General features: G+C 43.4%; 1 protein-coding gene across 5 annotated transcripts in view; it reads right to left on the reverse strand.

The window, feature by feature from the left end:
- CACNA2D3 (calcium voltage-gated channel auxiliary subunit alpha2delta 3) overlaps positions 1-16,438 on the reverse strand; it is a 597,379-nt gene that overhangs the window by 175,768 nt on the left and 405,173 nt on the right. For all 5 annotated transcript variants that reach the window (XM_072127891.1, XM_072127887.1, XM_072127890.1 and 2 more), the window contains one exon: positions 1,492-1,575. In XM_072127891.1, coding sequence (XP_071983992.1) covers positions 1,492-1,575 — 84 coding nt within the window. The remainder of the gene's footprint in view (positions 1-1,491; positions 1,576-16,438) is intronic.

Raw genomic sequence — 16,438 nt, forward strand, 5'->3', positions numbered from 1 at the left:
TTTTTCAATGCTTTTTCAAACTCCGGCCTAAAGTGGAATTTCCTTGGTGGGAAATTCAACCAAAAGTCTATGACCATGATGATAGGATAGGTAAACATTTATGCCTGTTATTCCACAAAGATCTAGGCTAAACCTAAACATGAAGTGGAGGCAAAATTAATGTGTCACTAAACTGTATCTGGTGGCACCAAATAGCAAATTACGGTAAGTTGCACTACACTGAATAGTTTGGCTGTATCTGTACACTCCAGGCGAGCAGCAAAGCCGCTTCTACAATATTTCTGCGGCTTCACATTTGGCTATAGATGTTCTTCATCTCCGATAACATCAAGACGAATCAAGATCTTCATTAGTCATCAGGATCCATGGACAGTGTCAGGAGCTGCTCCCTTTTTTCCCATGATGAAAGCCAGGCAGTACAGACTGGCAGAAGGGTAGAACATGTCTTCATGGCTTTGTGCCCTATGCTACAGTCACAGAACTAGAACTCACTGAAAAAATGCTGGAAATTAGATTCTGAGGATCTGGGGAGCTTCACGGTTTTGTGATGCATTATGATAATAGAGTACATGATGAAGCACAAAAACATATAAGCAGCAGATCTATAACACAGAGATATATCCCTTATTCATTATCACTGTAAGGCTTGGTGACAACTGAAGCTGGAACTATGATAATGGCCATAATGGTCATCATTCAGTTTTCAAAGGCAAAGGATTTTTTTGTAACCCTTCTAATTAAAAGGGTGGCTCAAGGTTCAATATTGCATAATGATTTTTGACTTCTGAGGGTTAATGAAACTGATATACAAATTCCAGGTCCAGCTCGTAAAAACCTTCAACAATCTCCTTTATTACCGCATATTTAGAACATTCAAAAGTCAACGCGTTTCAAGCAGATGTACTGCTCTTATTCATGATGTATCTGTAAAAATCTTTAAAGTAGATGATTTTCAACCAAACCCAAAGAATTTCCATGGGAATGACTAATCTACTGGGTATGGTGCCTCTGGATGTGTATGTAGTGAAAGGTGCCTACAGACTACAGACTATTAGTTTAAGGTAGATGTCAAGATAAATGTTGAAATAAGGCACCACTAGCGATATCTGCCAGTGGTTTCCTTCTTCACTGAGCGAACCAAGCATGCGTGAGCATGTTGGGTGAGGTCATGTCAGATGAACCAGTTTGGTTAAACAACATTACCACCCCTATACACATTGGACAGTTGTTGGTCAAATGATCCTGGGCCTAAAAGCTATATCACGTAATTCCCTCATATACAAACACAATTGACACACCTGGTAGGTATCTCCTGAAAACAAATACATTCCTGATCCTTTTCTCCCCTAATACAGTATCTGTTATTGGAAGCAAGTTGAGGGGAGACCTAGGAGGTCCCATAAAGATTTGAAGGCCTTTAGGATGGATCAGTAATGAGGAGATGGTGGGCTTCTTATGGTTTCGCAGAATTTCTACTTTCAAAACACTTACCACATCATCTCGGTCTTCCCATTCTACTTCTGATAAGTCCACACTGCTGTAATTTGGTTTCCGGCGTTTTTTCCCTTCTTCATACTATAAGAAAAAATATATAGTATTAAGAGTTTATACATGACAAAAACCTTAAAAAATACTATGAATAGCGTTACTTTGGTCTCTGACTAACCCTCTAGGGTATCAAAGGATCCTATGGTGGATCTAAGCTCTAACTCAATGCTTGCCTCCAGAGGTCCAGCAGAAGACAACACAACTAGAGTCTACTTCCAAGAGGGTTAATAGAAAGTCCCCCTCCTCCCCCTAGTTAATTTTAGGAACCAGAAGTCAGATAAAACTAAAGAGAATCCCTTCCTCATCCAATCCCTTCCCTTCCTTGGTTGAACTTGATGGACAAGTGTCTTTTTTCAACCGTATAAACTATGAAACTATGAAACTATGAATCTCCATTTCATTATTTCATTATGATACAAAGAAAAGCAAGCCATACAGTACTGCGCTATTCTTGATATCAAGCTGATGGACATGGTTATAGAAACTTGAGGACTGTAATCAGGGCCGGCTCCAGGTTTAAGTAGGCCCCTGGGCGACAAAGCCATAGTGGTTCCTTTTTCAGAAAACTCACGTCCCAGCGCCACACTGGCTCCCCCCAGTAACCACACTTTCCCTCCCCCCGCCACGCAGTAACCACACTGTCCCTCCCCCCGCAGCCACACTATGGGGGGCATAGCCACACTGTCCCCCCATAAGGCACAATATCCCCCCTATAAGGCACACTGTCCCCCCATAAGGCACACTATCCCTCCCATAAACAGTGTTCCTCCACCCATAAGCCACACTGTTCCCCTCACATAAGGCACTCTGTCCCCCCATAAGACAGCACATTGCCCCCCCTCCCCCATAAGACAGTACACTGCCCCCCCCTTCCCCATAAGGCACCTCCCCCCCTCCTTCCATATAAGGCACACTCCCCCCCTTCCCAATAAGACCCACTTCTCCCCCCTCCTTCACCATAAGGCACAATCAGTGTGCCCCTCCAGCACCCTGGGGCCCCGGCACTTGCCCGGGTAAGCTGGGTGCTGGCACCGGGCTTGACTGTGATGCCCTTTAGGTGCTGTTGAGATCTGTCATAAGACATCCCATATCACAGAGGCTTCCAAGATGAGCAGAAGCAACAACCAAGATATGACCACAGCCTAAGGCCTATAAATTACATGTCAGAGCCATGGCTCCCTCTTACACAACAAACAAGCCCCCATTTATTCCCTATACTCCCTATACACAACCCTGCGTCGTGAAGGTGCTGTGAACGTGTTTGTGCACATTCCAAAAACGATGAATCCTGGACATTGTCTCTTAGGAATATATGTGGCTTCGTATTTTTCTATTTCGAAGAACTATTTCAGCGTTCTGAAGGTATCGAAGAGCTTTCTAAGCCTGAGCACAAATATGTTATACATTTTAGCTGGCCCTTTGCCTTGAAGTCTAGACTGCAATTAGGTAGGGCAATCTATATTTTTTGGCCAGCGAGTCGGCATTGGGTCATTACGGTATTAATTCTGGATACTGCAGGATGCAGAGGTCCTAACACCTCTCTATGAAAACACGGATGTGGGCGTGCGAGTTATTTTTAAGGTGACTTCGACCACAATGTTTTGCTCTGTTATCTGTTGTGTTCTTGTGAAGTTGTTTAGGTGTTTACAGTGGAGAGACCTGACTGCGTCACTGAACATCTGCAAATATGTTTATCCACCCAATCTATATTTGGGAAACTAAAATATCATGTTAAGGGCAACCATTTGCAATTTTTACCAAATTTTTTAAATTGGAATGTTGTTGTGTGAAGGAAAATATGAGACCATTGGGCAGATATATCTTATACTTGCAATTTGTGCCTGTGTGTATTTTTTTTTTGGGGGGGGGGGGTTGGGACTCCTGATCTTTGATTTATCCTTGGGCAATTTTTCTATAGCTATATAGTCCCACATTTATTAAACTATTTGCACCAGTTTTCTGTCTGACTCTGCACTGAAAAGAACCTGCAAACTGCTTGTACATGTATTTTATAAAGTATCTGCGCCAGTTTTGTGTCGCGGCTGCTCTGTGTCCGACAAGATAGAAAAAATGTGCACCTAAAGGGGTTGTTACTGCTTAGTTGAAGCTTGAGCCACATTTATTATGGATGTGCAGCACAATTCTGCAGCATGAACAAAATGCACCAAAAAAATGGTGCCCATTCCCAAAGCAGTGCAGGGGGCGCCATATTAATGAAGACCGTGCACCAGTTTTGGTGAATCTGGCGCCTCCTATGCACTCCACAGGCAAACTGCACAACGTGGCCCACATTTATCAAAAACAAAGCAATTTGCACTATGTGCAGTTTGCCTGTGGAGTATGCAGGGGGCGCCAGGTTCATTAATTGGGGAGCACATTCTTCAGGAATCTGCACTGCCCCAAAAGAGTGCACCATCTTTATTTTGGTGAACCTTTAACGTAGGGCGTACGACATACTTCTGTCGGACTCTGAATGTGGCGCACGGTCCCCACAGTGCAGAAATTTATGTTGTGTTCGGTATAGTACAGCCGCAACACATATGTGTCACGGATAGACACATATATACGCCCTGTGTGCACAGTATGCACTGAAAAGAATGGGTAAATTCAGACAGAAAACTGGTGCACTGAGATTTATTATTTCTGATATTTTGCACAGTAGAAATACAGGTCCCATAATGTCCAAATAAAATACAGGTAAAGTGGTGGATACACCAAGGAACCAGCTTCGCCTCTATATGGCATCTAGCCCCTGGTGGTTAACATGATTAGATAACGATTGATGACATCATTATAAACTGTGGGGGAGATTTAGCAGCTGCTGCCTGGCCCACATACGCACCACTCCATTCCCACCTGGCATGGCCCAAGGGGCATAAGGGGGGAAGAGTTAAATGAGACTACTACACGTCTTTACAATTCCCCCCATCTAACTGAGGAGGGCTGCTGTTTTTTATATCTATATTCCATGTTATACCTATACATTGTAATGGAATTACTAATTTGAGACAAATTTCTGGTGGTACCCGACCTGTAACCTGTCCTATATTTTCAGTATAAACCCCCCTCTCCTCCATGTTTCTTACATGTTTTCTGATTTTCCTGTATCGGGTTCCATTCTTGGCGGTTTTATTTCCAGTAACGTCTTCCTCCATGCCAGGAGCGTTAATTATAAGTGAGTGACTGTGTGTATTTGTTTACCTGCGCTGCTCAAAGGAAAGAAAACACAATCTTTCCAGGAAAAGTGGCTTAGAATTTATTAGAAAAAGGAGCCGCAGTCTGAGAAATCATCTGTCACGGCACATCCACAAAGACCAAGGAAAAATCCTGGGAGCTAAACCCCACAGGGAGATTTTATAGGAGCGGCCGACCCACTAACAAGGCAAAATATTAGAAAGTCCCAAAATACAGTGCGGGATGAGTGTCCCAGACAAAACCCGGCATTCAGGAACACAGGAAATTCCTGCACTTTAATAGCTGATAATTATGCTAATGCCGGTGTGCCACTCACATTGCTGAAATTCTACATTTTATAGAGACCGGCAGCACCTGGACTGCGGAGAAATGTTTATGGGTTATCTGTGGTTCTGATAAAAGACTAAGGTATGTGACCTGATCCTGGATCTCACGCCCCAGGAATGGAAAATTCAATCAAGAGACAAATACAGACTGAATGGATGGACCCCACAAATCCCCCGGCTGTGATAAATAGTCAATGACTATGCACTATTATCACATATTATCAGATAAAAACTAGAGGTTTACAGATTGTTGTCTAAAAGTAAGACAAGTGCAAACTTACACTTAAAGGGGTTTTCTGGTCTCTGATACAATTTTGATATCTATGACCAATCAGTGTGGGTCCAAAATTTGGGAGCCCAACCAGTTAACAGTAGAAGGCACTGGAATCTACATAAGCTTCTGTGCAATGCATATTAAAAACCCACTGTACTTATATAAATATAGGTAGTAAGACAATTGACCAGTGAGTAGAGATGAGCAGACCCAAAGTGGTGCAAGGTGCTTGTACGCACCGCATGACCCAGACATATTGCCAGATTAGCGCTCCTTGCTAATATCCATAGCTGTGATTCCCCTGACCAATCAAAAGCATGGCTTTTGCTAGGGGCGTCAATATGCCACATGGGCCGTTTGGCTGCCATTATGGCAATATGTCCAGGTGCGGGGGAGTTCCCAAACCTTGGAGCTCATCTCTACTGTTGAAGGTTTTGCATCCCCCCAAATCAGGTACTAATGTCCTGCTGAAATGTCTGGGGCCACAAAAACCTTTTAAATGTGGTAGATTTTTCTGTCCCTGATGCTGACTCTGTCTAGTCTAACCTTACATTTCTAACTCGATGCTTAGTTTAAAGGAAATCTACTATCAACCAAGTATGATAAACCGGGGATTGTTACTCATAGATCCAGTCACCGGGACTGTGGTAATCTTCTTATATCCATCAGGCCGAAGGAGGGGAAAAGTGCTGGGGGAGCACCGGGAAGATAGCAAAACAGCCTCTGAAGCCAAAGCACAGAGGCCTCTGCTAACACCCCCAGAGCCCTTCTGGCTCATTAGCATAATTTTAGAAGTTGATTTTAGAAGGAAGGAGGCCATGGATAGCAAATATAAGAAGATTACCACAGTCACGGTGACCCCACACATTACAAAAAACATGAAATCCAAACCATTTTAACTTAGAAATTCCAGGTGGTAAAAGATGACCACTTCAGCCCCCCAGCACTCTAGATAGTTTAACCTATCTTACTACACACTCACCACAATATTTGGTGTAGCTGTGCTCCATATGATACACGTATGTGTACAAGTATGTGAATAAAGAGCCAGTGTTCGCCCTCCGCTGTTTCACCTGAATGCATGTCTTATACCCTGCAATTTATGATGCGTAGACGTAGACCTTTGCAGGATTGTGCATGAATAGTATATAAAGAATATTCAGCTATCTGTTCATAAAATGAGCTTGTAAACGTCGCCATGTGATTAAGATTAAGTACGTGCTACCCCTTTTACTTGTTTCACAAGGAAGAGGACCGCTGCCATTCTGAGCGCCGCTGTGTTGTATTATGTGCAAGGCCTTAACCTACAAGTGAATAGGTTTTGGTTGGCAATCGTACCCATTTATTTTGGATTTCCGGCGCCTGCCAGTTGGCACTCAAAAACCGCCATAGTGTGCTGTTTTTAGCCAAAAGGAAAGGATGACAGGAATAGTTGAACCACAGAATGGATCTTTGGGAATGTTGCGAGAGTGACGTGAAACGGGCTGGGACGGTATTAGGACATTGGAATATGCAATATTACATTTTTCTTATGTTTTGGTGACTTTTATTAGAAGTTTAACATTATAGACTTTGAAAATACAATATGTCATAAGGGGAAAAGAAAGAGGAATTAGAAGGGTTGCCTGGTTTTTATACTATTGACTCTAAGTGGTCTAAGAACATTGATGAAGGACCTTTGTCCGGTGCAGGGTCAACCATCACCACTCAACTAAATGGCTACCTGAACTTATCTGGATCATGCCAAGGGTGGGGTAAACAAGAGGTGCCTACTGATCTGTCAATCACAGTTCATATAGGCCTGAAGGTGGATCTACTGTTATTCTAGGAAGGGCTTTAGAGGTTGTTCACATGACATTATCCGTTTTCTGTTGAGATGCCCTGGAGGGCTATGGCTTAGTTTTTCCTTAGTCATGTAAAAGACATAGTGCTCGCTCATCTCTAATTGTTATACATTCTGTTGCACATTGTAGACTTCATCCACCATTGTTAGGGCTTAAACACCTTTGGCTTGAAACCCTGGGGTTCACCGAAAATGCATTGTCCATCTATAATGCACTGTGCCGTGATTCACTAAGATTGTGCGCCCAATATCCTGCATGTGTCGCTCCCCCGCTCAGGCCTCTGGTGATATTACACTGCTCCTGGCACAGTCTCTGGCTTTGGATGTGCGCTGTTGACATGACATAACCCTGTGTTGGATCAGAGTTAAGGTAAGTATTACTATTTTTATCACATTTAGACCACACCTACAGCACATAGTATAAAAAAATTGAATTGAAATATATGGGGTTAAATTTCCAATTGTGCTTAAGGACATACAGGGCCAGCACAATTCAACTAAATGGCTACCTGAACTTATCTGGATCATGCCAAGGGTGGGGTAAACAAGAGGTGCCTACTGATCTGTCAATCACAGTTCATATAGGCCTGAAGGTGGATCTACTGTTATTCTAGGAAGGGCTTTAGAGGTTGTTCACATGACATTATCCGTTTTCTGTTGAGATGCCCTGGAGGGCTATGGCTTAGTTTTTCCTTAGTCATGTAAAAGACATATGACTCTCTTCAATTGATTTCAACTAACCTTCTAGAGGGATTGTTATTAGAGATGAGCGAGTATGCTCGTCCAAGCTTGATGCTCGTTCGAGTATTAAGGTACTCGGAACGGCTCGTTGCTCGGACGAGTATTTCCCCTGCTCGAGATCGAGCATTTAATTAAACAAACACAGTGAAGAACAATGAAAAATAGAATAAAAACAGTGAACACAGTGAACACAGGATCATTTAAGTGAAAAACACAGTGAAGAACACAGTGAAGAATAGAGTACAGATGTTCGGCACATCTGCTTACAACGGCAGCAGGGAGACATCGCGCAGCAGGGAGACATCGGGCGCAGCAGGGAGACATCGGGCGCAGCAGAGACACATCGGGCGCAGCAGAGACACATCAGGCGCAGCAGAGACACATCGGGCGCAGCAGAGACACATCGGGCGCAGCAGGGAGACATCGGGCGCAGCAGGAAGACATCGCGCGCAGCAGGGAGACATCGCGCGCAGCAGGGAGACATCGCGCGCAGCAGGGAGACATCGCGCGCAGCAGGGAGACATCGGGCAGCAGGGAGACATCGGGGAGACTTCAGTGGAAGAAGTGGAGCGGATCCCGGGACAGCGTATCTCCCGACAAGTAAGCAGATGTGCCGAACATCTGTAATCTATTCTTCACTGTGTTTTTCACTTAAATGATCCTATGTTCACTGTTTTTATTCTATTCTTCACTGTTCTTCACATCTGCTAACTTGTCGGGAGATAATATACGCGCGGAACAGTGAAGAATAGATTGCAGATGTTTGCATACATCTGATAACTTATCAGAAGACATTCTTTTTCAATTAAATAACACATTTTATTCCCGAACCATGGTCCCTTTGAAAAATGCTCGAGTCTCCCATTGACTTCAATGGGGCTCGTTATTCGAGACGAGCACTCGAGCATCTGGAAAAGTTCGTCTCGAATAATGAGCACCCGAGCATTTTAGTGCTCGCTCATCTCTAATTGTTATACATTCTGTTGCACATTGTAGACTTCATCCACCATTGTTAGGGCTTAAACACCTTTGGCTTGAAACCCTGGGGTTCACCGAAAATGCATTGTCCATCTATAATGCACTGTGCCGTGATTCACTAAGATTGTGCGCCCAATATCCTGCATGTGTCGCTCCCCCGCTCAGGTCCGGCAGAGTTCACCATCTTTTTCGTGATACATCTAAGTATATTGTCTTGCGACACAATTTAAACAGTTAAGTCCCACGCTCAGTCCAAATAAGTCGGATCATCCGATGGCTAGCCCCCTAATTTATGCAGACACCTGTTAAATACCTGTCCAAGCCATGCGATCCCAGAAAAAGGCGCACAGTCCGACAAAAGTGCAATCCACGACCCTTAGTAAATTAACCCGAATAAGTTTATTATTACACTAACTAAACTCTCAGAAGGTAATCAATGTTTGAAGTTCAGATTTCTCTTACGATTTATTCTAATACTGTTTGCTGTGAGAGTTTTTGCATGTCTTATGCAGAAATATTTGATCATTAACTATGACATAAAATAAAAAAAAACAGTAACCTAATAGGAAAATATCCACTGCATGTACCAGGTGCTTAAATAATATAGTAAGCATATTAGGCTCAGGGTCTGTAGTATCCTCAGCTTGCCAAGCCGTATTACATATGGATGTTTGCTTGAAGAAAAATCTTCTTTGTATATTCTTTCTACCTTTCCACTAAGGTTCAGGAGTGAACAACATCTGCTTTATATTATTATGGATTTGGGAATGAAATAATGCAAAAAATATGTTTACTTCCCGAATGTAAGACCAAAAACATTCTACGTGGGTCGAGAATGTAAGAAAAGAAAGAGACGAAAACGCATGAAAGACGATGGATAAAGGCAACGGATGCATTATTCATCTTATACTGCAACTGGTTACTGTAACCATTACGGTTTTGTATATATTTGGAAGGCGTTGTACTGCCAATGATACTCATATGTAAAAAAGTTCACATTTTTTTGTAATGTGTGTGTAAGTGTATGTGGGGGGACAGGATATTAGGTAATTAATTAATATACATCTATTAAAATTTCTGCACCGGTTTCTTGACAGGTAAACAACTTCCATTGACAAGTGATGAAGGGTCATGTGACCTCTAACTGTCCATCACCATTCTGCCTTCCAGGACCTTATGATTGTTTTCATGAATACAAGCTTTAGGTCCTGGAAGGTAGATTGGTCATGGACAGTTAGAGATCACATGACCCTCTGTTTCCATTTTATGGACAGGAGTGACAGCTATTGGGGTGAAAGGAATTTCTGGACAAGGGGCATTACTTTACATATCAATAAAGTGGTGTAGACTATTTAATAGATGTATATTGGTAAATTACCTAATTTCCTGCCCCCCCCCTAATGCAGTTCTGCCCCTTGTCTAGAAATCCATTACAAAAACTTGAAGTAAAGTGTCCAACTTGTTTAATGGGGTTTGCCCAAGTTTGATTAATCAGAGCCCCTTGGGCCAGGCTAAAGGATAGGCTATGTTGGCAGCGGCCTTGGTATAAGATCTAGAGTTCGCTTGCTGGCCATGTATTTGGAGGTGACCATGCTGGATCTTAATTCTCTTGTGAGAACCTCCAGTAACCACGAGACTGGATTTGAATCATATGAGTAGCCAACGGGATAAAAATGAAATTTCTATCATATGGTGGAAAGTGGAGACACATCTATAAGAGTCATAGATGTCTATAAAGTCTTGAATAATAGTTTTTGACTTTGTTGCTCCCAACATTTCCCCATCCCGCGACTGGTAATCCAAAGAAGAAATATTATGCATAGCCTGAACTTTTTTGCTCCCTGAGGAGAGCTATTAAACAGCAGTAATATAAATAAAAAAAATAAGTAAAGTAAATATATGAGGTTTTATGAGGTTATTTTTTAAAGTACGTAGGTGTGAAGACATCCACACTGACATCTGGTGTGAAGAAATGCTATTTTTAAGTGTCATGTTCTGCTTTGTAGCAGGTGACTGCTCCCCTGATGTTGCCCCCCTCTTGATGCAGATTGTGCTGCTTGAGGCAAGAAGCTCAACTCGCCGTAGTAAAAAAGACATGTGAGGAAATACGACTGGCCCTCTCCTATTGGAATCCACAACCTCCTGTAAGTGTTATAACCTGCTGGCAGCATGTTGTAGAAAAAATGTTACTCCAAAAATATCTTTATTATTCTGTTTCCTAGAGACTCCAACTGTATCCCTTATGCTAATGAGGTATTTGGTGTATTTGTGATGTGTTCTTCATCTGGGGGTAGCAGGGAGGAGAGAGAGGAGGTTCATTTGGTATAAGCAGTGCTGCAGGAATTTGGGTTCATCCTGGGTTTACCAACTACCTCATTTGCATACAGATTTAAAAAGGAATTTCACTGGAACAACATAATAGACAGACATAAATTTAAAAAAAATGTAATTAAAAAAAGTTTTGCCGGAGAGATCCCAGTGGATTTCTCTACAATATGTTGCCAGAAGTTTGTAAAGCTTAGACTCCCTTTAAGTTGCACAAAGCATAAAATCTATAAATAAACTCTATATACGGTACAATTATTCTGATTTCTGTTCCAGTTGTGCAGGTTATCTGGGTTTCGGTCTGTGGTCTCCTGGAAGGAATAGGATTTTCTGCTATTGAAAGCCTTGTAGTCCTTAAGTGGGGGGGCATTAACTTTCCCCCTGAGACGAGGCCTCTTCTGCTTCTCTATAGTAAAAGGAACAAATTCCCCCAGAATTTACAGCTTTTAAAGACTTAATGCTGCTGGAGCAATCTCTAACTACAGGTGCCTACAATATATGGTGAAACTCCACGTTTTCGTTAATACTGCGGCCGCGGGCGGGCGAGCGCTCACATTGCTTCCATTCAGCTCTTCTCTGACTTGATCCCTGCAGCACAAATCTTTATTTAACAATCGTTAAAAGGCCCATATTTATGTCAGCGAATCCCCCGCCTGTGCTGGCGAGTGGATTTTATGCAAGGATTTAGGACTGATGGGAATAATCAGGGAGTAATTCACTAAAATAAAAATTGATACATTTATTCTTGGGGAAAAAAAACTAACCATAAAACTGTATGTAAACATCAAATCCTAAAAGTGTGTGAACATGTCAATATCATGAGATTAGAAAAGTGATTGTTTTAATCATAGGTAATTAAAGGGAACCTGTCAGCACATTTGCACATATACAGCCAGTGACAGGTTCCTATAGAGCTCTATTAACTGACTGACCCCCTTCTTTTAGCTACAAATTGTTTCGCTTATATCCACATAAATCACCCTTTATCTTATATTACCTGGCATAAGAGGGGAATTGACCTCCTTACTGGTCACAGTTCCTGTCATGTGACCAGAGCAACATAATCTCAGGTCCTTTTAGCCTCTGAATAATAGCAAACTGTACCCCATGCATGTATCTGACCACATGTAGTCACAGCAGCCTCCATAGGATTCTACTCCTCTCCATCCTCCATGGAGGCTGTTGTGATATCATTTGATCACATACATGGGATACAGTTTGCCATTCTTAGAAGGCTAAAGGACCTGGGATGATGTCACTGGTCACATGTCATGAATTTACAATTTATAAGTAAATAAAGCTTTACATGTCTGTATTTGAATATTAGCAGACAGTCCCTAAGTACAAGGAGGCAGGGCAGTGATTTGAAGAGACGCAGAGCTGTCAGTCAGAATAATGGGGCGTGGTGCACTGCCAGCCTGGGAGAGAGATCAGTCAGAGAAACCAGAGATGAGTCAGAAAAGCTAATTTGCATATCAGAAAAACATCTGTAAACATCTGAAATCATGCATGTTTTATGTGATTTAGGCTGCATTCACACTACCGCAAGGGGGACGTATATACAGCCGACGTATATACGGCCGATATACGTCCCCCATAGACGGCAATGGGCGTGCGGCGCCCTACGGGAGCGGTACGGTGCCGCACACGTGCTGCTCCGTACTGCTCCGTGCCCCGTGAAAAAATAGGACATGTCCTATTTTTTCAGGGCATACAGTGCCGTGCGCCATATATCCCTATGGAGAGGGGCGGGGGTGAGCAGTGCTCTCCTCCTCTCCCCGCACGCTGCCATGTGCCCGCCGTGCTACGGTACGGCGGGCACCAGTCGTGTGAATGCAGCCTTAGAGTGTGTTTTTCTGGCTTGAAATGTAATGTCTATGTTTTTTTAAAAAAATGTAAAAGCCTAATAAAAATGTTTGATAAAAAAAGAGGGTTTTCCAGTTTCACCAATCACTCAGTAGTTATAGGACTGGTGTCGATGACACCACAGCTGAACATCATTTCTCTGGTTCCAGTGACTGTTAAGGCCACAGAATTGGGAACTATACAAAAGTAAGCATTTTTAATTTTTCATTTCTCCCCAGTCCTAGCCTCCCCGTTTGGGAGAAGCCATGTAATATATCATCATGTTTAGTCTGACAGTATGAAAGTGACCTCCAAAATGTCCATATGTTCCAATAATTTATGTGTTTTTGTTGTCTGTTTTATTATGAATCAATAATTCATAATATTTCTGGCCTAGTTTAAGAATGTCTAGTCTCATTGCACCATCTCTTAGACAATGTGGCAGATTTACTTTACCATTCGCGATCCAGCGGCGCATTCTCTGCGGTGGATTCGGGTCTTCCAGCGATTCACTGAGGTAGTTCCTCCGACGTCCACCAGGTGGCGCTGCTGCACTGAAGTTCCCCGGAATGCACTCAAGTTCACCGGCCTATTCCTAGTGAAGGTAAGTGCAAGTTTCGCAACATTTTTTTTTTTAAATGCGGCGATTTTTTCGAATCTGTCGGGTTTCCGTTTGGCCACGCCCCCTGATTTCCATCGCGTGCATGCCGGCGCCGATGCACCTGCGCCAAAATCCCAGGGCAATTCAGGGGAAATCGTCGCAAATCGGAAATATTCGGGTAACACGTCGGGAAAAACGCGAATTGGGCCCTTAGTAAATGACCCCCAATGAATTGGAATAGCTATGTACTGTAGCCCCTCCCTTGTATCAAAAAGTTGAGATAGATGCTGGGATGTAGCCAAAAACAACCCCATCACCAATACCATCAGATGAGCATGAAGTGACAATCAGAAGGGTCCAAAGATTACAACAATCCCAATATATATCACTTAGGAAAAGGTCTTGTCCTAAAACTGACACGAACAGCATCAAGCATTTGTGAGGCTTTTGGAACTCATGTAAAAGCAGAGAACATTACATGGTTATCTCCATCAAACCCGTAGACTTTGAGAGGAGTGAAGGTGCCCATTCTTGACCACTGCTTCTTCGGAACCATATTTCTAAGAGTTCAAGAAGTGTCAATGCATCAGGGAAATGTCACACCAGTTCTAAAGACCAGAAGAAAGAAGCCATCAAGCATGTGCGCTACTACTCCACTGAAGGATTATTGAACTGATGGGAGAGCCCTGTACTGTATGCGAATAACTTGACTATCTCCTTCAGCCCCATCGTCTTTGTATGTATCAGATGTGTTCATGCTTGACCACAGCTTCTTCGAAACCTTTTTTCTAAGAGTTCGAGAAGAGTGGAGGAATCAGAGAAAGGTCCCACCAGTTCTAATGACCATTTATCCAGTGTTCAGATGTTGAACTAGGGAGAAATGATTTAAAGGGGACCTACCACCACGAATCTACCTATAAAGGTAGATCGGGTGGTAGGTGGATCAATAGGGCTAATCCTCACGTCCCCGCACTGTTTTGTGAACTTATATAAAAGGTTTATGCTAATTTTGTTATGCAGCTACTGGGGTGTGGAGTAGCCGCAGCTGTGGCTACACGGCGCGGCTACTCCACGCCCTAGTAGCCACTTTACCCCTCCTACCCACAATCTTCGGCGCGCAGCTCCTTGCAGCTGCGCGCCCTGGTCTGGCGAACCTGCCGTCTGCGCATGCGCAGAACGGCAGGTCAGCGCCTGTGCGGTCACTGCTCCGAAACAGGCGCGGCAGACGGCAGGATCGCCGGACGAGGGCGCGCAGCTGCAAGGAGCTGCGCGCCGAAGATTGTGGGTAGGAGGGGTAAAGTGGCTACTGGGGCGTGGAGTAGCCAGCTGCGGCTACTCCACGTCCCAGTAGCTGCATAACAAAATTAGCATAAACCTTTTATATAAGTTCACAAAACAGTGCGGGACGTGAGGATTAGCCCTTAAAAGGGCTATCCTCACCTCGTATTGATCCACCTACCACCCGATCTACCTTTATAGGTAGATTCGTGGTGGTAGGTTCCCTTTAAGTACCAGTAGATCCTGGTGCTATCCTTAGATTTAGAGTGCAGGAAGGAAAGGGGTTAAAATTTACTGTGTCAAAATAATCGACTTCAAGTTTCTTTAATATCTCCTACAACGAGGCATATTTTTGGCTCCTACATCAACGTCATCTGTGCAAATAAGCTGCTGCCATTGAGCCATAAAGCCGAAAAACACACAGCGCCCTTAAAGGTGATTACGCTTGCTGTAAATATATACAGTACACATATGTCCAATCCAGACAACCACTTATCCTCCATTTCATGAATGAAGTACGCTAAATTAATTAAATTCCGAAAGCGACTTTTAAGTGAAGTCCTCGCTAAGCCGAAGAAATTCCATGTTGTTTTAAGGAGGGCTAAACAGTTTTAAAGGCACATACCTGAGTCATGAACTCAGCCGCGTGCCTGTTGTGACTGCGCGCACGCTGATACATTGCAAACATATGGACGGAGGAGAACGTTACTCGGAACAATAAAAAGCAATTACACTACTGAGCAATTCACAGAAGACAAGTTATGGTGGAGGCTTTACATCGAAGAGAGGGATTAGGCTAATGCTATACTAAGAATCTCTAAAAGACGTGGATTTGGAGTCGGCTTTTTCCTAATTTACGTAAACTGTAGAATTCTGTTGTAAGGGCAATTCTAGGAAACATCGAAGAGAACAAAAATATTTAAGGAAAAGGGGTGTAGCTAGGGGCAATGAACAAAGATCTAAAGGAACAGGTCACCAAACATGACACAGAATAAACTCATATTTCCTATTTTCTGCAGCTAAGTTGTCAGCTTTGCTGTACAGCCTGGGACAGGATGAGCAGGGACAACATAGAATCAATTGATCGGGAGATTGTACAGTAACGGCTCTACATAATGTTGGTTGGAGAGCTGGTGAACTCCCTGCATTAAAGGGATTGTCCTGCTACTTGTTCTTTATCCATAGATGAGAAGTGGCCATGAGAACGGTGTGTCCTGGTATATTTGAATATAATGAGGGTTCACACAGGTGACCATGCCTATATGGATGTCTGTAGGAAATCTGTGGGGATACCCGATGATCACTAGTAGCAGGGGCGCACCTGCCATGAGGCCAGTTGAGATTCTCGCCTCAGGCGGCGCGCTTCCTGCTACACTAGGGGGCGGCGTCGGGCTCCCGCCCGCCGGCATGTATTCCGGCCGGTACATCTCCCCGACCCCCCGCACATTCCACCGCCCATCCATCAACCCGCCCATCACATACAC

The sequence above is a fragment of the Engystomops pustulosus genome, chromosome 10 (assembly GCF_040894005.1).
Source record: "Engystomops pustulosus chromosome 10, aEngPut4.maternal, whole genome shotgun sequence".
Classification (NCBI taxonomy): domain Eukaryota; kingdom Metazoa; phylum Chordata; class Amphibia; order Anura; family Leptodactylidae; genus Engystomops; species Engystomops pustulosus.